The 24649-nt window shown below is 44.1% G+C and overlaps 1 protein-coding gene across 3 annotated transcripts in view; it reads left to right on the top strand.

The window, feature by feature from the left end:
- Window positions 1–24649, top strand: part of LOC141166916 (intercellular adhesion molecule 5-like) — a 179451-nt gene that overhangs the window by 6175 nt on the left and 148627 nt on the right. The window contains exon 2 of one of the 3 annotated variants that reach the window (XM_073654097.1): window positions 6799–6895. In XM_073654097.1, the coding sequence (XP_073510198.1) occupies window positions 6832–6895 (64 nt within the window). In that variant the 5' untranslated portion in view covers window positions 6799–6831. Of the gene's footprint in view, window positions 1–6685; window positions 6896–24649 lie in introns of those variants that run through there. The other 2 variants (XM_073654096.1, XM_073654098.1) reach the window with 2 other exon arrangements.

Raw genomic sequence — 24649 nt, 5'->3', positions numbered from 1 at the left:
CTCCATATATCCTCCCTATATCTCCTCCTATTACTCCATATATCCTCCCTATATCTCCTCCTATTACTCCATATATCCTCCCTATATCTCCTCCTATTACTCCATATATCCTCCCTATATCTCCCCCTATTACTCATATATCTTCTCTATATCTCCCCCTATTACTCCATATATCCTCCCTATATCTCCTCCTATTACTCCATATATCCCCCTATATCTCTTCCTATTACACCATATATCCTTCCTATATCTCCCCCTCTTGCTCCATATATCCTCCCTATATCTCCTCCTCTTACTCCATATATCCCCCCTATATCTCCCCCTATTACTCCATATATCCTCCCTATATCTCCTCCTATTACTCCATATATCCCCTTATATATCCTCCTATTACTCCATATATCCTCCCTATATCTCCCCTATTACTCCATATATCCTCCCTATCTCTCCTCCTATTAATCCATATATCCTCCCTATATCTCCTCCTATTACTCCGTATATCTCCCCTATATCTCCCCTATTACTCCATATATCCTCCCTGTATCTCCTCCTATTACTCCCTATATCCTCCCTATATCTCCCCTATTACTGCATATATCCTCCCTATATCTCCCCTATTACTCCATATATCCTCCTATATCTCCTCCTATTACTCCATATATCCTCCCTATATCTCCTCCTATTACTCCATATATCCCCCATATATCTCCCCCTATTACTCCATATATCCTCCCTATATCTCCTCCTATTACTCAATATATCCTCCCTATATCTCCCCCTATTACTCCATATATCCTCCCTATATCTCCCCCTATTACTGCATATATCCTCCCTATATCTCCCCCTATTACTCCATATATCCTCCCTATATCTCCTCCTATTACTCCATATATCCTCCCTATATCTCCTCCTATTACTCCATATATCCCCCTATATCTCCCCCTATTACTCCATATATCCTCCCTATATCTCCTCCTATTACTCCATATATCCTCCCTATATCTCCCCCTTTACTCCATATATCCTCCCTATATCTCCCCCTATTACTGCATATATCCTCCCTATATCTCCCCCTATTACTCCATATATCCTCCCTATATCTCCTCCTATTACTCCATATATCCTCCCTATATCTCCTCCTATTACTCCATATATCCCCCATATCTCCCCCTTTTACTCCATATATCCTCCCTATATCTCCTCTTATTACTCCATATATCCTCCCTGTATCTCCACCTATTACTCCATATATCCTCCCTATATCTCCCCTATTACTCCATATATCCTCCCTATATCTCCTCCTATTACTCCATATATCCTCCTATATCTCCTCCTATTACTCCATATATCCTCCCTATATCTCCTCCTATTACTCCATATATCCTCCTATATCTCCTCCTATTTCTCCATATATCCTCCCTATATCTCCTCCTATTACTCCATATATCCTCCTATATCTCCTCCTATTACTCCATATATCCTTCCTATATCTCCTCCTATTACTCCATATATCCTCCTATATCTCCTCCTATTACTCCATATCTCCTCCCTATATCTCCTCCTATTACTCCATATATCCTCCTATATCTCCTCCTATTTCTCCATATATCCCCCTATATCTCCTCCTATTACTCCATATATCCCCCCTCTATCTCCTCCTATTACTCCATATATCCTCCCCTATATCTCCTCCTATTTCTCCATATATCCCCCTATATCTCCTCCTATTACTCCATATATGCCCCTATATCTCCTCCTATTACTCCATATATCCTCCCCTATATCTCCTCCTATTCCTCTATATCTCCTCCCTATATCTCCCCCTATTACTCCATATGCTCTCCCTATATCTCCTCCTATTCCTCCATATCTCCTCCCTATATCTCCCCCTATTACTCCATATATCTTCCCTATATCTCCTCCTATTACTCCATGTATCCTCCCTATATCTCCTCATATTACTCCATATTTCCTCCCTATATCTCCTCCTATTACTACATATATCCTCCCTATATCTCCCCCTATTACTCCATATATCCTCCTATATCTCCTCCTATTACTCCATATATCCTCCCCTATATCTCCTCCTATTGCTCCATATATCCCCCCTATAGCTCGTCCTATTACTTCATATATCCTCCCTATATCTCCTCCTATTACTCCATATATCCTCCCTATATCTCCTCCCATTACTCCATATATCCTCCCTATATCTCCTCATATTACTCCATATATCCTCCCCTATATCTCCTCGTATTACTCCATATATCCTCCTATATCTCCTCCTATTACTCCATATATCCTCCTATATCTCCCCCTATTACTCCATATATCCTCCTATATCTCCTCCTATTACTCCATATATCCTCCCCTATATCTCCTCGTATTACTCCATATATCCTCCTATATCTCCTCCTATTACTCCATATATCCTCCCTATATCTCCTCCTATTACTCCATATATCCTCCTATATCTCCTCCCTATTACTCCATATATCCTCCTATATCTCCTCCTATTACTCCATATATCCTCACTATATCTCCTCCTATTACTCCTATTACTCCATATATCCTCCCCCATATATATCCCCCATAGTCCTCCATACAGAATATCAGACCCCACATAGTCTGAACTGAACCACCCTGCTTTTTTTTAAAAAAAAACAAAAAAAAAACCATCTTTGGTATCCTTGCTTGTATAAATGTCTATCTATTGAAATATTAAATTAATTAACCAATAGTTGAAGAGGAAAAAAATCAAAACGGAAGAATTGACGTTTTTGGTCACCGCACTTCTTCCCAAAAATGCGATAAAAAGCAATCAACATTGTAACGGAGTCTATAAAAATGTTATCTCACCATAACAAGATTATCCCTCATACAGATAACAGATCCATCAGCGGGGAAATGGAAAAAAATTGACAAACTGCAAAAGATGTTTTTCACAATGTGCAGAATTTTTTTTAACCGTGTAAAAAATACCTTAGAAGTTTTGCATCAATTGCACTGATCTGAAGAATCACGTTGTCAGGTCATTTTTACAGCACAATGAATGTCAGAAAAACAACCCCTACCTCCTCCTCCCACCAATAAATCTGCTTTTTGTCAACATTTCAATGTAAAAAAAAAAAATCCAGATTTTCAATACATTATATGGAAAAGTGAATGGCGTAATTACAACTCGTCCTGCAAAAAAATAAACCCTCCTACAGCTGTGCGGGTAAAAAAAATGGTACAAAACGTTATGGCTATTGGGAAAAGGGTAGAACAAAAACAGAAGCGAAAAAAAAACCCAATGGGTTACAGAAGACACAAAAACTGCCTTTGGATAAAATTGGTTAGGCAGTGCCCCCCCAAGCACCATTAGTACACCGGTATTGATATATAATTTGCCCGCTGGCACCATCAGGAGCGTCATTGGGGGGTGCAATCTGTGCCGCCATACAGGGTGCAGCAGACACCCCCAGAAGTCCTGGCACTTGGCGCTTGTGACCCTCATAAATCGAAATATATAAACGGTATAGCGGTATTATTTAGACATTATCCAGCAGTGTTAGATTTTGAACATGCAGCTGTGATTTCAGCACGCTACACTATTATGACCCAGCTACTTTATGGTGCTGTATTGTACAGTCGATTTGGAGACAAACGTTTTGAAACTGACACAAATTTTGGTTTTCACACATTTTGTTGCTTCAGTTTTTTTAGATCTTTTAGTCGGATATTTCTCTGGTTACTGAAGCACAGTCAGCATTTCATGGGGGGGCCCATTATTCTGTATGGAGAACTATGTGGGGCCCATTATTCTGTATGAAGAACTATGTGAGGCCCATTATGCTGTATGGAGAACTATATGGGGTCCATTATTCTGTATGGAGGATTATGTGCGGCCATTATTCAGTATGGAGGACTATGTGGGGCCCATTATACTGTATGGAGGACTATGTGGGGCCATTATTCTGTATGGATGACTATGTGGGGTCCATTATTCTGTATGGAGGACTATGTGGGGTCCATTATTCTGTATGGAGAACTATGTGAGGCCCATTATTCTGTATGAAGAACTATGTGAGGCCCATTATGCTGTATGGAGAACTATATGGGGCCTATTATTCAGTATGGAGGAGTAAGGGGGGCCATTATTCTGTATGGAAGACTATGTGGGGCCATTATTCTGTATGGAGGACTATGTGGGGCCATTATTGTGTATGGAGGACTATGTGGGGCCCATTATTCTGTATGGAGGACTATGTGAGGCCCATTATTCTGTATGGAAGACTATGTGGGGCCCATAAATTCTGTATAGAGGACTATGTGGGGCTCATTATTCTGTATGGAGGACTATGTGGGGCCCATTATTCTGTGTGGAGGACTATGTGGGGCTCATTATTCTGTATGGAGAGCTATGTGGGGCCCATAATACTGTATGGAGAACTATGTGAGGCCCATTATACTGTATGGAGAACTATGTGAGACCCATAATACTGTATGGAGAACAATGTGAGGCCCATTGTACTGTATGGAGCACTATGTGGGGCCTGTTATCCTGTATGGAAGACTATGGGGTGCCCATTATTTTGTATGGAGGACTATGGGGGGCCCATTATTCTGTATGGAGGACTATGGAGGGGTATTATTCTGTATGGAGTACTATGGGGGTCCCATTATTCTGTATGGAGAACATAATACTGTATGTAGAACTATGTGGGGCCTGTTATTCTGTATGGAAGACTATGGGGGGCCCATTATTCTGTATGGAGAACTATGTGGGGCCCATTATTCTGTATGGAAGACTATGGGGGGGTCATTATTCTGTATGGAGAACTATGTGGGGCCTGTTATTCTGTATGAAGGATTATGTGGGGCCATTATACTGTATGGAGGAGTATGTGGGGCCATTATACTATATGGAGGACTATGTGGGGCCATTATTCTGTATGGAGGACTATGTAAGGCCTATTATTCTGTATGGAGGACTATGGGGGGCCATTATTCTGTATGGAGGACTATGTGGGCCCATTATACTGTATGGAGGACTATGTGGGGGCCAATTATACTGTGTGGTGGACTATGTGGGGCCATTATTCTGTATGGAGGACTATGGGGGGCCCATTATTCTGTATGGAGGACTATTTGGGGTCCATTATTCTGTATGGAGGACTATGTAAGGCCTATTATTCTGTATGGAGGACTATGGGGTGGGCATTATTCTGTATGGAGGACTATGTGGGGCCTATTATTCTGTATGGAAGACTATTGGGGGCACATTATTCTGTATGGAGGACTATGTGGGGTCCATTATTCTGTATGGAGGACTATGTAAGGCCTTTTATTCTGTATGGAGGACTATGAGGGGCCCATTATTCTGTATGGAGGACTATGGGGGGCCCATTATTCTGTATGGAGGACTATGGAGGGCCCATTATTCTGTATGGAGAACATAATACTGTATGTAGAACTATGTGGGGTCTGTTATTCTGTATGGAAGACTATGGGGGGCCCATTATTCTGTATGGAGAACTATGTGGGGCCTGTTATTCTGTATGGAAGACTATGGGGGACCCATTATTCTGTATGGAGGACTATGGGGGGTCCATTATTCTGTGTGGAGGACTATGTAAGGCCTATTATTCTGTATGGAGGACTATGGGGGGGCATTATTCTGTATGGAGGACTATGGGGGGGGCATTATTCTGTATGGAGGACGATGTGGGGCCCGTTATTCTGTATGAAGGACTATGTGAGGCCTATTATTGTGTATGGAGGACTATGGGGAGGGCATTATTCTGTATGGAGGACTATGTGGGGCCCATAATACTGTATGGAGAACTATGTGAGGTCCATTGTACTGTATGGAGAACTATGTGGGGCCTGTTATTCTGTATGGAGGACTATGGGGGTCCATAATACTGAATGGAGAACTATGTGAGGCCCATTATACTGTATGGAAAACTATGTGGGGCCTATTATTCTGTATGGAGGACTATGGGGGGGCATTATTCTGTATGAAGGACTACGTAGGGCCCATTATACGGTATACTGGTTTGCCTGCAACTTTGTAGAAGTTTTTTATTTTGGCCCTCTGTGTGTTTAAGTTTGACATCCCTGCCCTATACCCTTTCACAATAGAGACAACACAATTTTACACCATTTATGTGTGTCGAGGAAAAAAATAAATAACTACTGTAACTTTACATTTACTCTAAATTAAAAGAAACAGATTCTATGTATCTCCTTGACTACAGACTACAAACAACCCTGTATGTAGTCTGGTCCCACAGTCTTGTGTTACCCCAATTCTTCTCAGTCTTCTCACTAACCTACAGACAGTATTAAAGGAATTAGACTAGGAGTGGCATCTGCACTGGAGCTGTTTAGAGATAACAGAATAATTTTTTTTTCCAAGACTATTTGCAAAGTTGATGCATTTTTCATTTTCGATGCATTAGATTAATTATAAAAAATGGTTGTAAAAGTATGTACACCCGCTCTATTTCAGAGCTACCTTTGACTCTCCTTTTCTATAGACTTCTTCATCCCATCACTCGGTATATATTCAGATAACATCTTTTAAGATCCCCGGCTGTACGATCTGCAAGGCTTTTGTGTCACGTCTTATAATACCGCCCACTTGTATGAAACTTTTTTTTTTGCACTAGTTTGCTCCTATTCTAAAAGTCTGAGGGACAAAAATTATCAGCGAATCTCACACCGGCCAACTTCCTTCCATCTATTGTTTTGACTAAGTTTGTTACAAGGGAGAAAGCTACAGAAATTCTTTCTTTCTAAACCCTTTAGCCGCACTGAGATCCACCCCGACACCGCTCTCCAATGAAGCCCCAGCTGCTCTTCTTCACCTTCTGCTTTTTGATTCCTAGCATATTAAGTGCAAAAGGTAAGTTTACTCTTCATTTTACAACTTTATTTTGACTTTTTCCACTTTATTCTTCACATAGTAGCTTCAATCGAGTCATGTGGGAGTTCAGGAAACTGAGATTCGAGGCGTTATTTGGCATGGTGCTCCTGGTAGAGCTGGTGGTTATCTATGAGGACTTTCTCCTCTTCACCAAGAAAATAGCTTTTTCATAGATAGGAAAAGAGAATTATCAGTTCTCCCAAGTGAAAACCTTGTCGAACAACTCCACATATCTGATCTCGTATATGTATATTATCATCATGTGATTTTTCTTTAGAAAAGTTAGGTTTTAGTTCTGTTATATAAGTCTGACCCATTCAGTTCTCAGATAATCTATGGGGTAATTCCAGAAACGAAATTTATACTATTCTCAATTCTTGTATTTGTGGTCGCCTGCTCAAAGCCAAAAAGTCTGTTCTTAATGGAGTTATTAGGATACAATGTCTTATATGTGGGATCCTCGGGTACTGCCATTTATTAAGAAAATGTAGGACCAATGATCCTTATGTCGGGGTGCCATAAAGAAAGGGAAAAGCTGACGTGGCTATGTATGGGGCCCTCTGTTCAAGTCATCACACGTCGGGTACAGATGCGGGTATATGGAGGAGGCTCAGGAGATTAAACCGCTCTATACATGGCAGGTATCAGCTGTGTTATACAGCCGGCAACAGCCTTTAACACCAATGATGAAAACTCTCCTTCGCTGCTGCTGAAAACCATAAAAGCTGCTGTCAATCTCTTCGTAACCAGACCATTCCGGCGCCCATTGCCAAAGGTTGGGTTTAGTAGGAGAATGTAATTTTTTTCTACGTATTGCCATACTGTAGGACTGAATGATATAGAACAAGCAATCGCAGATTCAAGTAAAAAAATTAAATCGAAAAGATAACAAAATATATACAAAAAATAACAAAATATAGAAGATAAAATATACAATAAAAAATACAAAAAACTGAACCACCCCCCTAAAGAAGTTTAAGAAACGCGCGTTGGGGTAATGAGACACAGAACTTGTTGTAGACACCACACCTGTGACTAAACTTGCTAATTTATATACAAGTAATAATAGCTTTAAGTGCTTGTTGTATTTCTCTACTGTAATGTATGTGAAATGATAACTATGGAAGGAATGAGAGATTCTAAGATTTGTGCAAAATATATAATTATAGGTTTAGTCAGGACAGTAGATAAATGAAATTCCTGTCTTCTGCCCCTGTGTACTGAGGTATCCATCTTTTATAAACTGTTTTTAAATGTTTTTTTCAATGAAGTATTATGTTTTTACTATATATAGTGGTCACTTGATATATCCGACCAGTAAATGCTAGGATGGGGATATATATTGATATGTATTAGTAGGAGATTGTAATTTTTTCCTACGTATTGCCATACTGTAGGACTGGATGACATAGAACAAGCAATCACAGGTTCAAGTGTCAAAATTGAAATAGAAAAGATAAAATAAATACAAAAAATATCATAAGATAAAATATACAATAAAAAAAATATAAAAAACTGAACCACCCTGCTTTAAAAAAAAACATCTTTGGTATCCTTGCTTGTATAAATGTCTATCTATTGAAATATTAAATTAATTAACCAATAGTTGAAGAGGCAAAAAATCAAAATGGAAGAATTGACGTTTTTGGTCACCGCACTTCTTCCCAAAAATGCGATAAAAAGCAATCAATATTGTAACGGAGTCTATAAAAATGTTATCTCACCATAACAAGATTATCCCTCATACAGATAACAGATCCATCAGCGGGAAAATAGAAAAAAATTGACAAACGGCAAAAGATGTTTTTTACAATGTGCAGAATTTTTTTAACCACTAAAATCTGAATAATACCATAGAGGAATTGCATCAATTGCACTGATCTGAAGAATCATGTTGTCAGGTCATTCTTACAGCACAATGAATGCCAGAAAAACAACCCCTACCTCCTCCTCCCACCAATAAATCTGCTTTTTGTCAATTTTTCAATGTAAAAAAAAAAAATCCCGTTTTTCGGTTAATTATATGAAAAAGTGAATGGCGTAATTACAACTCGTCTTACAAAAAAATAAACCCTCCTACAGCTGTGCGGGTAAAAAAAAGCTACAAAAAGTTATGGCTATTGGGAAAAGGGTAGAACAAAAACAGAAGCGAAAAAAAAACACAATGGGTTACCGAAGACAAGCACCATTAGTACACCGGTATTGATATATAATTTGCCTGCTGGCACCATCAGGAGCGTCATTGGGGGGTGCAATCTGTGCCGCCATACAGGGTGCAGCAGACACCCCCAGAAGTCCTGGCACTTGGCGCTTGTGACCCTCATAAATCGAAATATATAAACGGTATAGCGGTATTATTTAGACATTATCCAGCAGTGTTAGATTTTGAACATGCAGCTGTGATTTCAGCACGCTACACTATTATGACCCAGCTACTTTATGGTGCTGTATTGTACAGTCGATTTGCAGACAAACGTTTTGAAACTGACACAAATTTTGGTTTTCACACATTTTGTTGCTTCAGTTTTTTTAGATCTTTTAGTCGGATATTTCTCTGGTTACTGAAGCACAGTCAGCATTTCATAAGTTTTTACACTTTTATTGATAAACAAATGAAGTTTATATAAAGACTTAATATTCCTAGCGCTGCCCCCTATTTCTCCAGACTTCTGCCCTTCACCCACTGTAAGCTGGATATTGGGTCCTGGGCCAGACCCCGACTGATGGCCGCACGTTCTTACCTAATCAGTGCTTCTTAAAGTTTATCACAATTTCTGTGTTTTTGTTTGTCCTTCTGCTTTTTGAACCAAAGGTTCTGACGCGCCCCCTGGGCCTGTGGGAACCCGGAACCGGGCCTCTGGTGGGATGCTGGGGGTTGTAGTCTCAGTGTGGCGGCGACCTGGTCCGTGGCTCAGGGTGGTCAAACCAGTGGCAGTCTATTTGTATTGTAATTGTCCGACTACGCCACCCGTGGATTGCGGTCAGTGGGGACCGCCGCTGCGCTGCAGACCGCTGAGTCTGATGTTATATGCGCAGCCAAGAATGGGATGACTCCCCACGGGAGAAGTATTGCTTCAGGGCAGCTAGAGTGAATGATGGTAGTGATGGTGGGAGCGTCCCAGTACTAATGGTGCTGGTGCGGCGATGAAACACAGAGACGTGTGGTTGCAGTTCAGGGTCTTTACTGATGTTATAAGGCAGACCCTCCCGGGAGTACTGGCTAGTATAAGGGGCCTGGTCAGTCTGTGAGCAAGCAGGATCTCCCCTGGCCAGGCGGAGTTGTAGGCCTCCCCGTCTATCTGCACTCTTCCTGGCTACCTTGCTGTAAGCGGTTACAAGTAGCCCACGTCCCTGAGTATACCGTGTGGTGCTCACCCGTATGGCTGGTGACTTGGGGCCTTCTGTTAGCCTCTGCTCCTGGATGGCGGCGCTGGTCCCTTCTTTGTGACTGAGCCTCCGGGCTTCTATGGCCAGAGGACCTGGAATCCCATGCCGGCTGGTTTCTGCTGCTGGGTGTATATCAGTCCCCACAGCCTCGGACTCCGGTGTCCGGTTACTAAGTTGCTCTGCCAGGGCGAGCTATATCTCTGCTTCCAGCTCCTGGTCTTCTGCTCCTGCTCCTACAGAGCTCCTAGGTCTTCCTTTCCCTGTGTCTGCTGTCCTCCAGACCAGACTGCGTCTCTGTCTGGGACTTCACTGCCTAATCCCGCCCCAGACCCAGTTTATAAGGGCAGATTCCTCCCCTCCCAGGTCTGGGTGGGCAGTGTTGCATGCTTAGGGCTCCTGACCAGAGAAACCTCCCACTTGTTCTCAGACATAATATTTCTATTACTGTGGCAACCAGACCCCTGGGGTGCCACAGTTCTCAATAGGATTAAGAGCTGATGAGTTTACTGACTATGGACCCAAGATTTCAATGTTTTGTACACTGAGCCACTTAGTTATCACTTTTGCCTCGTGACATGGTCTCCGTCATGCTGGAGAAAGCATTGTCATCACCAGATTGCTCCTGGATGGTCGGAAGAAGTTGCTCTTGAAGGCTCTTTAGATCCTTTAGTTCTTTTTTCATGGTAAAATTGTGAGTGAGACCCCTGCATTGAAAGAAAAGTAACCCCAAACATGAATGGGCTGAGAATGCTTTACTGTTGGCATGACACGGGACTCATGGTAGCACTCTTTTTTCTTCTCTGGATAAACATTCGTGCAGGTGTGATAAACAGTCTAATGAAGATGGCTATGTCAGAGAAAATAACTTTACCCCAGATCTGCAGACCAATCTCTGTATTTCCTGCAGAATGTCAGTCTGTCTTTGATATTTTTCTTGGAGAGAAGAGGCATTTTTGCTGCCCTTCCTGACACCAGGCCAGCCTTCAAAAGACTTCACCTCATTGTGTGTGTAGATGCACTGACAACGGTCTGCTGCCATTCCTGAGCAAGCTCTGCACTGGTGTTGATCTGATCCTGTAGCTAAATCCTCTTTTGGAGATGGTCCTGGTATTTGCTCGACTTTCTTGGATGCCCTAAAGCTTTCTTCACAGTAATTGAACCCTTCTCTTTGACATTCTTGATGATTCAATAAATGGTTGACTGAGGGGCAACCTTACAAGCAACAATGTCCTTGCCTGTAAAGCCCTTTTGACGCAAAGCAATGATGACTACACGTGTTTCCCTGGAGTTAACCATGGTTTAGAGAGAAGACAATGAGTTTAGGTACTGACCCCCTTTTAAAGCAACCAGGCTACTCATATAATTCAATCAGTATGATGGAGCGGCTATTTCTCCTGAGCTAACGAGATGATCACTGAAATAATGCTAGCAGGCCATTTTGTGGTAGGGCTGAAGTTCAGTAAAATTTGAGTTTTTGTGATTGAGTTAATTTTCATGAGAAGGAATATTTGCAATTTTTTTGCATTTCATCTGATCACTCGTGATATCAAGCTACATTTCATGCAAATTGGCACTATAAAAACTTAAGCAGCAAATGTTGTGAGAACCAAAATTTGTGAAAGTCTCAAAAATTTTGGCCATAACTGTATATTATTTTTGCTGTGTATCTTGGTGTCAGCACTGGAATAGCATTTTTATTTAGACAACTCTTTGGCCCAAATATGGTGGTGTTATTTGGACCCCACAATATTGTTCTTCTAATTAGCCATTGTATGGTTATATGTACACTGCAGGAGTATGTATAGGCATGGTGCCAGCAGAGCGTGGTGCATGTGGCGTCATCCAACACAAGGCCATCTTGGACCAGAAGCAAGAAACAATATAGAACCAAATGGACGATTTTTATTGTTTACATTTATAGACTCTTTCATGGGAACTACCGATTCCCAACAATAGTCAATATGATACAATTGGAAGATCATTGTGTGATTGGATGTTATAAAGAGAGTGTTCATTTTTTATACTCCTTCCTTGCCTGGTTGTCAATATTTGTAGTCCAAATCTACTGTTGAAGTTATATATTATAGTGAATTTGGGATTTTATATTACTTATAGGATTCCCGGTTTATGTGGGCCCTTAGGCCCAGTTGGCCCCTTTTTGCTTTTGGGGTCCATACATTTTTCTGATTATTTTTTATTGCATTTTTTGACAGGAGAGAAAGGGTCCAATAAACAGCATATCTGCACTTTCAAATATTTGTATTTTTTTTATTTTGGCATCCACCACATGGAATAATTATTATACATATTTAATTTCATTAGTTTGGACAGATATCCATGGGATGATACCAAATCAATTATTTTTCAGATTTATGAGATAAGAACTTTTGTATTTGTATTTTCATTTTTTACATTTTTCATTGTGTTTTTTTTTTTTACATTTTTTTATTAGTGGTCAAAGGGACTTCAACCTGTGATTGGTTGAATTGTAAAATTGCAGTTTATTTGTACTTGGCTTCAGGGCCGGAGTCACCACCCAACGCACCCGGGCAAGTGTTGGGGGGGCTGACTCGCCGTCGGGACACCTGTGTGCTATGGGCCCATGAGTCGGGAAAGTCCAGTGCCAGCGCGCATCGGGCCCACCCCCCCCAGTGCTTTAAACTGTTTGCAATACTTACCTCTCCCTGTTCCTTCGCAGCTCCGGTCTCTTCCGCATCTTCTGACTCTGTGACGTCTCACGGCAGAGGGCGCAATGACTTCACTACAGCGCACCCTCTGTGCTGAGCAATCACAGTGCACAGAGCGGGAAGACGCTAAGGCTATGTGCCCACGTAGCAGATTTGATGCAGAGCGTTTTTGCCTCTCTCTGGCAGAAAAAACGCATGCAGATGTACATGCATTTTTTCTGCCAGAGAGAAGCATTTTCGCAGGCGTTTTTTCAAGCACTTTTCCAAGCGATTTTGAGCATCACTTGGAAAAGTGCTTGACAAGTTGATCACACAATATAAATCCAAGCAACCGGCATAGATTTATAATGTGTGAACAACTTAGATGCTTTAAATGCTGCATCTATAGTAAAAAAAAGAGAATTAAAATGTTAAAGAAAAAAAAACAACTGTATATTCACCTCTTGATGCATTGTTAACCTGCCTAGGTGATTACTTACAACTAGAGATGAGCGTTGTTCTACTCGAACTGTTCGCCAATCTCAAATTCGAGCTGTTTTGGGCGGTGTTCGAGCCGGTCGGCGAACACGAACAATTTGAGAAAAATTTGGCTGTTCGAGGTTATGTTCGATAACTGTTCGTGCACCAAAATCATAACTGGATTTTTTCTCAGTAATGATGAAAATTAATGTTAATACGCAGTTTGAGTGTACAGCGGGGCGGGGGGAGGGGCAGGGGATGGATCTCTGCAGGAACAATGAAGATCTCCATTTTTTTTTCTCTTTCCCGCATTTGCAGTGGGGAGGTGCAATCTGTCAGCCTATCAGCAGCGCACACACGGAGCGAAGTGCTTTTTTTCACACAAGCAAGGGCATGTGTCATTGGCAGTGTATGTCACATGTCCTTGCCCTATAAGACCAAGCCATTTTCCCCGTCGCCACCATTTTCTTACTGCTGCAGCTGCGTGTTAGACGGCACCGCTGTTGCTGTGTGCGCTATACCTTGTTAATTTCAAGCCAATTTTCGCACAAATATACAGATAGCTTGGGAGTAGGGAATAGTTGTGATTGCAGTCCTTTTAAGGACTAGGTTACAGCATTTCCTACGACTTTTATCAGGGAGGTCTGTGCTCTTAAATAGATAGATTGTGGGAGTAAAGACTAATTGTAATTGGAGTCCTTTTCAGGACTAGGTTACATCAGTTCCTATCAGTTTTTGCCAGGCAGGTCTGTGCCAGTGCTGTGCAAGTTTTTTTCACAGCATTTGGCTGAATCTAGCAAAGCTAATCCTTTTTGGCCTATTGCAGAGTGTGTTAGTCAGTGGAGTAGCCTATCTGTGTTGCAAGATATACCACCTGTGTATAGAATACCAATTTTTTTACTGCACCTAGTGAAGTAAAATCTTTTGGGCATAGCATCATTCTATTAGTCCATCTATACTGACCTCCATCAGGTTGCAAACTGAATATAATTTTTTTCTGCATCTAGCTCTGAAAAAATATTTGGGCTTCTAGCGGTGTGTGGGACTTGGTCTATTAGTCCATCTATACTGACCTCCATCAGGTTGCAAATTAAAAATAATTTTTTTCTGCATCTAGCTCTGAAAAAATATTTGGGCTTCTAGCAGCGTGTGGGACTTGTTCTATTAGTCCATCTATACTGACCTCCATCAGGTTGCAAATTAAAAATAATTTTTTTCTGCATCTAGCTCTGAAAAAATATTTGGGCTTCTAGCAGTGTGTGGGACTTGGTCTATTAGTCCATCTATACTGACCTCCATCAGGTTGCAAATTAAAAATAATTTTTTTCTGCATCTAGCTCTGAAAAAATATTTGGGCTTCTAGCAGCGTGTGGGACTTGTTCTATTAGTCCATCTATACTGACCTCCATCAGGTTGCAAATTAAAAATAATTTTTTTCTGCATCTAGCTCTGAAAAAATATTTGGGCTTCTAGCAGTGTGTGGGACTTGGTCTATTAGTCCATCTATACTGACCTCCATCAGGTTGCAAATTAAAAATAATTTTTTTCTGCATCTAGCTCTGAAAAAATATTTGGGCTTCTAGCAGCGTGTGGGACTTGTTCTATTAGTCCATCTATACTGACCTCCATCAGGTTGCAAATTAAAAATAATTTTTTTCTTCATTTATCTCTGAAAAAATATTTGGGCTTCTAGCAGCGTGTGGGACTTGTTCTATTAGTCCATCTATACTGACCTCCATCAGGTTGCAAATTAAAAATAATTTTTTTCTGCATCTAGCCCAGCCAATAGTTTTGGCCTAATACCACAGTTTGGCCACTCAGCTCTGCTCGGTTACCATCCATTGTTTTTTTGTGCAAACAACTCCAGAGTTGTGAATTAGTTAACCACCAAAATGAGTGGAAAAAGGCCTGCTGCTGGTGGAAAGGGGAATAGGCGTGTTGGGAAGGGGAAAAAAGGTTGTGTCCGTGGGGTAGGTGCAGAAGAAAGACCATCTTCCAGCCAAACTAAAATGTCTACTTCTTTTAGCGGACAATGTGATAAGATCCCTTTCTTACGGCCACGCCAATCGCTACAAATTCCAGATGAGGCACAAAAACAGCAGGTGCTTCAACGGATATCAAGTGCTCCTTTAAGTGGGCTCTCCTCCACATCAACTTCAACATCACAAATACTCCAGTCCTCAAAGGTGTCACCAAAATCGCACTTGCTTCCTCACAGCTCCCAAATCTCCAGCTGCCCGTCTGAGTATGAGGTAGAACAGATGGTTGAGTCTGCAGAGCTGTTTACTCATACTATAGCCTGGGAATCAGAGGTCGACTCCAGCGCTTCCGTGAATCCAGACGAGGAAATGATCTGCACTGATGCCCAGAATCTTTATGAGTCGGATCCAGGACCAGACGCAGAAGGTTCTGACCATAATGTAGACCCTCATTCCCAAACTGTAACTCCTGTTGGTGGAGACAATGAGGAAGACGATGATAAGACTCAAATACCTGATTGGAGCGACAACTTTAGTTTTTTGTCAGGGCAGGAACAGGTTGGCTCTGAGGACGACGGGTGTGATAACGCACAGGGTGATGATGATGAGGTCGGAGATCCCACTTACTGTCAACCCACAGTCAGCCAAGAGATGAGGTCAGCAGAGGAGGTGGAGGAAGATGCTAGTGACGACGAGGTCAGGTTGCGCCTTCCTGGACAGAGACGTAGTACTGGAAGCACGTCAACAACTGCATCCTCAAACACAACTCTGCCTCTCACCACAAGTCGTGGTGGCTCTTCAGGTCGCATGGGTGCTAAGCCTTGCATAGCCTGGGCATTTTTTCAGATCGATAAAGATGACCCAACTCGTGTTATCTGTAACATTTGTCAGCAAAAGCTAAGTAGAGGCCAAAAAATACATAGTTTGAGTACTTCATGCATGAACCGGCACATGGACATGAAGCATAAGTTGCAGTGGGAAGCTCAGTGTGCTACAATGCGGCCTAGCCGGCCGGGCCAATCACCGTCTGCCATATCTTGTGCATCCGCGGCCTCTTCATCCTCTGTGACTGGGGGGACAGCAGTCACACCTGTTTTGGGGCGCAGACCTGCCACCTCTTTACCCGCAACAGCCAGCGTGATTGGCAGGTCATCATTTTCTTTGGAGGTGGTAACACCAGCTGGTGTTGAGCGCTGTCCGACATCGATAGCACCACCTTTGGATCAAGGCAACCTAACATGTCCGCCTGCATCTTCCTCACAGACCGGCAGTTTGCCGGGGACACCCTTATCAACCCCATCTAAGCACAATAGCCAGCCCTCGGTCCCTCAGATGTGGACAAGTAAAAGACCATTTCCTCCTAGCCATGAGAAAGCTAAGAGGTTGAATTTCACCATCTGCAAGCTCTTGGCTACAGAAATGCTGCCTTTCCGCCTGGTGGACACAGAGGATTTTCGAGACCTTATGTCCGTCGCAGTGCCCCAGTACCAGATGCCCAGTCGGCACTACTTCTCAAAGAAAGGTGTGCCTGCGCTCCACCAGCATGTCGCACACAACATCACCGCTTCTTTGAGAAACTCTGTGTGTGACAGGGTGCATTTCACCACAGACACTTGGACGAGTAGGCATGGACAGGGGCGTTACATGTCGCTGACTGGGCACTGGGTAACTATGGTGACAGCAGGACAAGGGGCTGCTGTCCAAGTCTTGCCGTCCCCACGAGTTGTGCGTCAATCCTCTTTATGTCAAAGTTCCTCCACTGCTTCTGCCTCCTCAACCTCCTCTCGGTCTTCCACCTGCACCCAAAGCCTGTCTGGTCATGCCACAAGCTTTCTAACTGCGCAGAAGGGATCCTGCACACCTCCTTACTATGCTGGCAGTAGGGCTCAACGTCATCAGGCGGTTTTTACATTGAAATGTCTGGGAAATGTGAGTCACACAGCTGAGGAGTTGTGGTCAGCTCTGGAGAACCAATTTCATGAATGGTTGTCTCCACTGGACCTGAAACCAGGGAAGGCCGTGTGCGACAATGCTGCAAACCTGGGTGCGGCCCTTCGCCGGGGCAATGTCACACACGTGCCTTGTATGGCTCACGTGTTGAACCTGGTTGTCCAGCAATTTTTAGCCCACTATCCCAGACTAGATGGCCTTCTGCAGAGGGCACGGTCGCTGTGTGCTCACTTCCGCCGTTCGCATCCCGCAGCTCAGCGACTTACATCTCTACAGAAGTCGTTGGGCCTGCCACTTCACCGGCTAAAATGCGATGTGCCTACCCGGTGGAATTCAACTCTGCACATGTTGCAGCGACTGTGGCAGCACCGACAAGCCCTGGTGCAATACGTTCTGACGTATAGCCTGGGCCAACGAGATTCAGAGGTGGGGCAAATCACGCTGGAGGAGTGGTCTCAGATCAGGAACCTATGCACCCTTCTGCACAGTTTTGAAATGGCGACGAAGATGTTTAGTGCTGACGATGCCATTATCAGCATGACTATTCCGGTGATTTACATGCTGGAGCACATGTTAAACAGAATTCGGAGTCAGGTGGTGGCACAAGAGGAGGTGGAGGAAGTAGAGGAGGAGGAGTTGTATGCGGAAGGGCTAACATCTGCAAGGTCCAGACGGTCGGCAGCACCAAGGCGGCAGGCATGTGAGGGTGGGGGAGATGGTTTTACCAGGGCGCATGGTAGCAGCCAAACTAGTGAGGAAGGTGCAGGAGCCCAGGAAGAAGTGGAGGACGAACTGATGGAAGACTCATCAGATGAGGGAGACCTTGATCACATTTCTGTTGTGCGAGGTTGGGGGGAGAGGACAGAGGAAGGAAGCATGATTGTTACCTCGCCACCAACACAACAGGGACTTGGTGCTCCTGGATGCGCAACACACATGAGTGCCTTCTTGCTGCACTACCTGCAACATGACCCTCGAATTGTGAGAATTAGAAATAATCCTGACTACTGGGTTGCCACACTGTTAGATCCCCGGTACAAAAGTAAATTTGCAGAAATTATTCCTGCCATAGAAAGGGATGCACGCATGCAGGAGTATCAGCAGAGACTGTTGCAGAATCTTACATGTGCTTTTCCACAAAATACCAGTGGTGCACGTAGTGAATCTCACAGTTCCAACTTGCCAACCGTGGGACCGTCAAGTGTTCAGCACTCAAACCGTAACAGAACCACAGTATCTGCTGGTAACATCAATTTTGCGGAATCATTTCACCACTTTTTTAGCCCATCCTTTGCAAGGCCACAGGAGACAAGAAGTCTGACACATAGTCAACGCCTAGAGACGATGGTACAGGAGTATCTCCAAGTAAACATTGAAGCCACGACTGTGTCACTGGACCCTTGCTCTTTTTGGGCTTCCAATCTGGATAAATGGCCGGAGCTAGCCACTTACGCCTTGGAGATCTTGTCATGCCCCGCAGCCAGCGTTCTGTCTGAACGTGTGTTCAGCGCTGCTGGTGGTGTGCTGACAGATAAGCGCACGCGGCTCTCCACTGATAATGTAGACAGACTCACGTTCATAAAGATGAACAAATCATGGATCCGAAACGACTTTTCTACCCCTGTGTCATCCTGGGGAGAGTAAAAGCTTGATGATTGGTTAAAATCACCCTACCAACCGTTTTAAGCTTTCAAATTACTAATCATGTTTATCTGTATCTTGACTGGAAAATAATTTGGGCTTTGTAGCAGTGTGCAGCACTGATCCTATTAGGCCATCTATAATAAGCTTCACCAGATTTAAAATTAAAAATAATTTTTAGCTGCATCTAGCCCGGAAAATAATTTTGGGGCTCCGAGATGCGCAAGACACATAAGTGCCTTCTTGCTGCACTACCTGCAGCATGACCCTCATATTGTCAGAATTCGAAGTAATCATGACTACTGGGTTGCCACACTCTTAGATCCCCCAAACTTTTCGATCAACCTTTTCATTTTAATAAAGACCAAAAAAATGGTCATTTTTGAAATTATAAGCATTAGCAGGTTGTTAGAAACTGAAATCAAACAGTTTTCAACTCAAAACTTTATTCTAGGTGATGTTACATTTTCACATAGGACCCCTTGTTCGAAAGGAGCTTCTGAACTCTCTCGTCCATTGAATTTGTCAGGTTTTGGATGGTTTCTGCTTCAATTGTTTTGCATGAGGACAGAATACCCTCCCAGAGCTGTTGCTTAGATGTGAACTGCCTCCCGCCATCATAGACACTCCTTTTAATGATGCTCCAAAGGTTCTGAATGGGGTAGAGGTCAGGGGAGCATGGGGGTCACACCATAAATTTGTCCCCTTTTATGCCCATATCAGCCAGAGATGCAGATGTTTTATGTGCAGCATGAGATGGTGCATTATCATGCAGAAAAATGATCTTGCTGTGAAATACACGGTTCTTCTTCTTGAACCATGGCAGGAAGTGCTGTTTGAGAAAATCCACATACATTATGGAGTTCATCTTTAGCGCCTTCAGGGATCCTAAAGGGGCCGACAATCTCTCTCCCCATGATTCCAGCCCAAAACATTACTCCACCTCCTCCTTGTTGGCGCTGTAGCCGTGTTTGCGTGGGGTGTCCATCAACCAGCCATCCTCCACTCCATTCATCTGGACCGTCGAGCGCTGCACGGCACTCATCCGTGAACAAAACAGTTTTGAAATCAGTCTTCATGTAATGTTTGGCCCACTGGAGCCGTTTCTGCTTGTGTGAAGTGGATAGAGGAGGTCGACAGGATGGCATATGCACAGCTGCAAACCTCTGAAGGACCCTGCATCTTGTTGTTCGGGGGACGTTGGAGGCACAAGCAGCTTCAAAAACTTGTCTGCTGCTATGACAAGGCTTTTTTGCCGCTGCTCTTTCAACCTGACGTAATTGCCTGTAGGAAAGAGTCCTCAATTTGCCCTTATCAGCACGCACACGTGTGTACTGTGAATCAGCTACATACTTCTTGATTGCCAAGACACTTCATCCTGATCATCGCACAATGTTGATTGTAGTCATGCCTTGACCTAAACACTCCACAATTTGTTGCTTCTCAGCAGCCGACACATCCTTTTTCTTTCCCATTTTGGCAGAAAATGTAGGCTGCTTAATAATGTGAGAGAGCCTTCTTAAGTAGTCTTGCCTTTCATTGGACACACCTGCCAAACTAATTAGCACAGGTGTCTGCAATTGCTTACAGTGATATAAAGAGCCCTGACACACATCACCATCAATGAGTTTAACTGACAAACAAACAAATTCTTCCCTTATCACTCCTAAACACTTTTTGCATAATAATTTGGAACGCGGTGTACATGTGCTTTTCCACAAAACACCAGTGGTTCACGTAGTGAATCTTACAGTTCTAACTTGCCAACCGTGGTCTGTATGGAATTGTTCAATAAAGGGCCCAAAATTAAGATAACATAGATGGGAGAGGTCTCTATGAATAGGAATTCCTAAGTATTTGATACCCTGTGAGGGCCAGGCAAAGGGAAAGTTGGACTGGATGGAATCCTATATGGATTTAGGGAGGGAGACATCGAGGGCCTCAGACTTCGCTGCATTGATTTTAAAATTTTACCATGTAACAAAGTGATCTATTTCAGCCATAACAGCAGGGATGGATATATGTGATTGAGTGATATATACTAGGACATCATCAGCAAATAGAGAGCACTTGTACTCGGTGCCTCCCACCTCAATCCACCTAATATTGGGGTTATGGCGAATTGATGAGAGCAGGTGCTCCGTCACTAGGATGTATAAGAGAGGGGACAGAGGACATCCCTGCCTTGTCCCATTGGTGATTGTGAAAGGTGATGAAAATGTTCTGACGCGCCCCCTGGGCCTTGGGACACCCGGAGCCGGACACTTTTTGGTGGATGCTGGTGGTTGTAGTCTTCGTGGCGGCGATCCGGTTCCGTGGCTCAGGGCGGTCAAACCAGTGGCGGAACTATTTATGTGGTTTTGATGTTTAAATGTCCGACTACGCCACCCGTGGATTGCGGTCAGAGTGAACCGCCGCTACAGGGCAGACCGCTAAGGCTGGTGTTGTGGGTGCAGCAGAGCGTAGCATAACTCCCCACGGGAGGAGTATAGCCTCAGGGCAGTGTATGCGGAGGATGGAGGTGATGGTGCAGGGCAGCAGCAGTAACGACACGGAGTCAGTGATGCAGTTCAGGGCCTTTACTCACAGTTCTTATTATCCAGACCACGTCTGCAGGTAACGGCTGCCCACGTCGTACTGTGCTCACCAGGTGAGGGGCTCAGACAACTCCCAGATAACTTTGGAGCGCTTCACAGGACCCCCTTTGTGTGTCCTTTGTCTGGCCTTTCTTACCAACACTTCTGTCCGGCTGCCTCGGGCCTCCTCTTGGTAAACTTGGCGCCAGTTTCCCTGACCCTATGTGGTGCCTTCCTAGCGGGTGGAGCAAGGGGCTGCGCCACATAAAATGTCAGAGCCTCCGGTTTCTAGCTGAGGGTCGTTTCCTGCCTCCACTAGTTCGGGGACCGGTCTCCCCCTTTGGCCTGACCCCTCCACGCAGGTGGATTCGGGCGTGCGGTGGCGACTCGCCCGTCCGCACCCCTGGGATCCCTTCATTCCTCGTTCCTGGAGCCTTCTCCGCTCCTCTTCCTTCCTTCTCCCTCTTGCAGGCCTGGGCCTCTGTTACTAGGCCCGCCTCCGGAGCAGAGCTCATGCAGAGCCCCTGCTCCCTGCCACTTCTGCTCAGACTTCTCTGCACTGAACTAAGATGGTGCCCACCTTTTATACTCCCTTCTCAATGCACCCAGGAACTGCTTCCTCCCTGCTCCTGCACTGCAGGGTTCCCCTTCCTCAGTGTTCCCTCCCCCCACTCCAGCCAGGGACAGGGACTGTCGTGCCCATCTCAGGGGCATATTGGTCGCCCTGCCCCACGGCAATGTGGTGTAATGCATGCAGGTGTCGGGTCCTGATCCACACTCCATCCTTATCTGAGAGTGAGATATCACACCTCTGGGTGAGGTGCAATACGTCTGTAGCAACCGAGCCCTCGGTGCTACAGTTCCATTTATCTTCAGCCTAGGTGACGTATTGTGATACAGGGCCGTGATTTTGGCTATAAAAGGGTCCCCTAGACCCCTACCCCAAGCTTTTTAAGAGAATCATATATGGCGTGCCAGGAGACTCTATGGAATGCTTTCTCAGCATCCAACGAGAGTATCTACTTACAAATTTTTAACTGCATCTAGCCCAGGAAATACTTTGTGCCTAGTAGCAGTGTCTGCTAGTCAGCGGATTATCCCGGCTGTTAAGCAAGCTACACCACCTGTAGTTTGGACACTTAATTTTTTCAAAGGAAATGCTTCGGGACCACGGGATACTTAGTGAAGAGCATCAGGAGGCACCCCAAGGCATAGGGGCTGGGACTGGCACTAGGATGCCTTGCGGTGGACAGCCGAGCTCGATCCTTATAAAAGCTTTTTAACTGCAGCAGCTTTAGTGGACGCTACTGGAGCTGGAATTACGCGGCTGCTGGCATGAGACTTGCCCTCCAATAGATCCTTGTAAATGGATTTAAAGTGTATTCATTCAAATTAGAGGGACAATTTAAATTAAAAAGCTTAGAGCTGCCTCCACCACAGGGGGGCTCTCTCGACCCACCAGCGGACAGGCACCAGTATTGGGAGAGGGGGGCTGGCCGTCAGGGTTCACCGCGGCTCTGGCACAAACCCGGCGACACGGAGGTGGCACGGGCAGGAGCGGACTGGCCGTCTTGGCTTCTCACTTTTTGGATTTTAGAAGGGCATGACATGCCTATATCTGTGTCTCCCCCTCCTTTTACTCCTCCACCTCTTTTCTTTTCGCATGACTATATGTACTTGTCACTTTTCCATGTGTTAGTTGTGTCTTCTGAGCAGTTTGTCAGCTTTTGGACACCTTTGAAGGTGTTTTCTATGTGTTTCTATGTGTTTTTGTTTGCCTGCCATTGGTTTTAACGGTGTTCGAAGGTGTTCGACGAACAGTTCGACGAACAGTTCGGCGAACACACGGGTGTTCGACGAACCGAACCGAACTCGAACACTACGGGGGTGGCTCAACACTACTTACAACCCACAACCTCAGATCTTTACACGGCCCATTCTGTATGGAGCAATATATGGGGCCATTTATTCTGTGTGGAGCATTAGGCTAAGTGCCCACGATGCAGAAATGCTGCAGATTTATTTCCGCTTCTCCCTGGCAGGAAAAACGCATGCGGATTGTACATGTGGATTTTACATGCGGATTTTACATGCGGATTTTACATGCGGATTGTACATGCGGATTTTACATGCGTTTTTCCTGCCAGGTAGAAGCGTTTGTCAAGCGTTCTTCACTTGCATTTCCGCATGCGGGTTGTCAAGCGCTTTTCCAAGAGATTTTAGCATCACTTGGAAAGTGCTTGACAACTTGGTCACACTATATAAATCCATGCAACCGGCATGGATTTATATAGTGTGACCAAGTAATAGTTAAAAAAAAAAGAATAAGAATGGTAAAAAATAAAGATAATACTTACCTTCCGATGGCCCCCGGTGTTTTCTCCGCTACGTCCAGTCTGTTGTATGGGTCGCGGTGGTGTGAAAGGACCTGCCATGACGTCATTTAGTCATGTGACAGGTCACGCGACCGCCTATGTCATGGCAGGTCCTTTCACACGACCGCAACCCATACAACAGACTGGACACATCAGAAGGTAAGTATAATCTTTATTTATTATTTTATTCTTTTTTTAACAGGTTCTATGGTACACAGGTCTCGATGAGAGTCTCCTCTTCTCCAGACCTGGGTACCATCCGCACATTGAATCACTTCATATCCACAAGTGCACATATAGTGATGCGGATGTTAAGAGATTCAATGCAAGTCAATGGCACCGATTACGCTGCGTGTCCTTAAAATTAATGGACATGCTGCATATTTTTTCACAATGATAATCCACAGCGGAAATTTCCACAGCATGTGCACAACACATGCGGATTATCATTGGGGACAACGTATTGCCAAGCGTTTTTTAAGCGTTTTCGCTGCGGAAATTCCTCAGCAAAAACACTTGAAAAACACATAGTGGACACACAGCCTTATATGGGGTCCATTATACTGTATGGAGCATTATATGGGGTCCATTATACTGTATGGAGGACTATACTGTCCGGTCTGCACTGTGCGCTGTGAGGATTCACCGATTTCTGAGCTATTGTAGAATTTACAATAGA

Source organism: Phyllobates terribilis, unplaced genomic scaffold, assembly GCF_046119375.1.
Source record: "Phyllobates terribilis strain yellow unplaced genomic scaffold, ASM4611937v1 Scaffold_11__3_contigs__length_659146591, whole genome shotgun sequence".
NCBI lineage: Eukaryota > Metazoa > Chordata > Amphibia > Anura > Dendrobatidae > Phyllobates > Phyllobates terribilis.
This window is presented reverse-complemented; position numbering and strand designations above follow the sequence as displayed.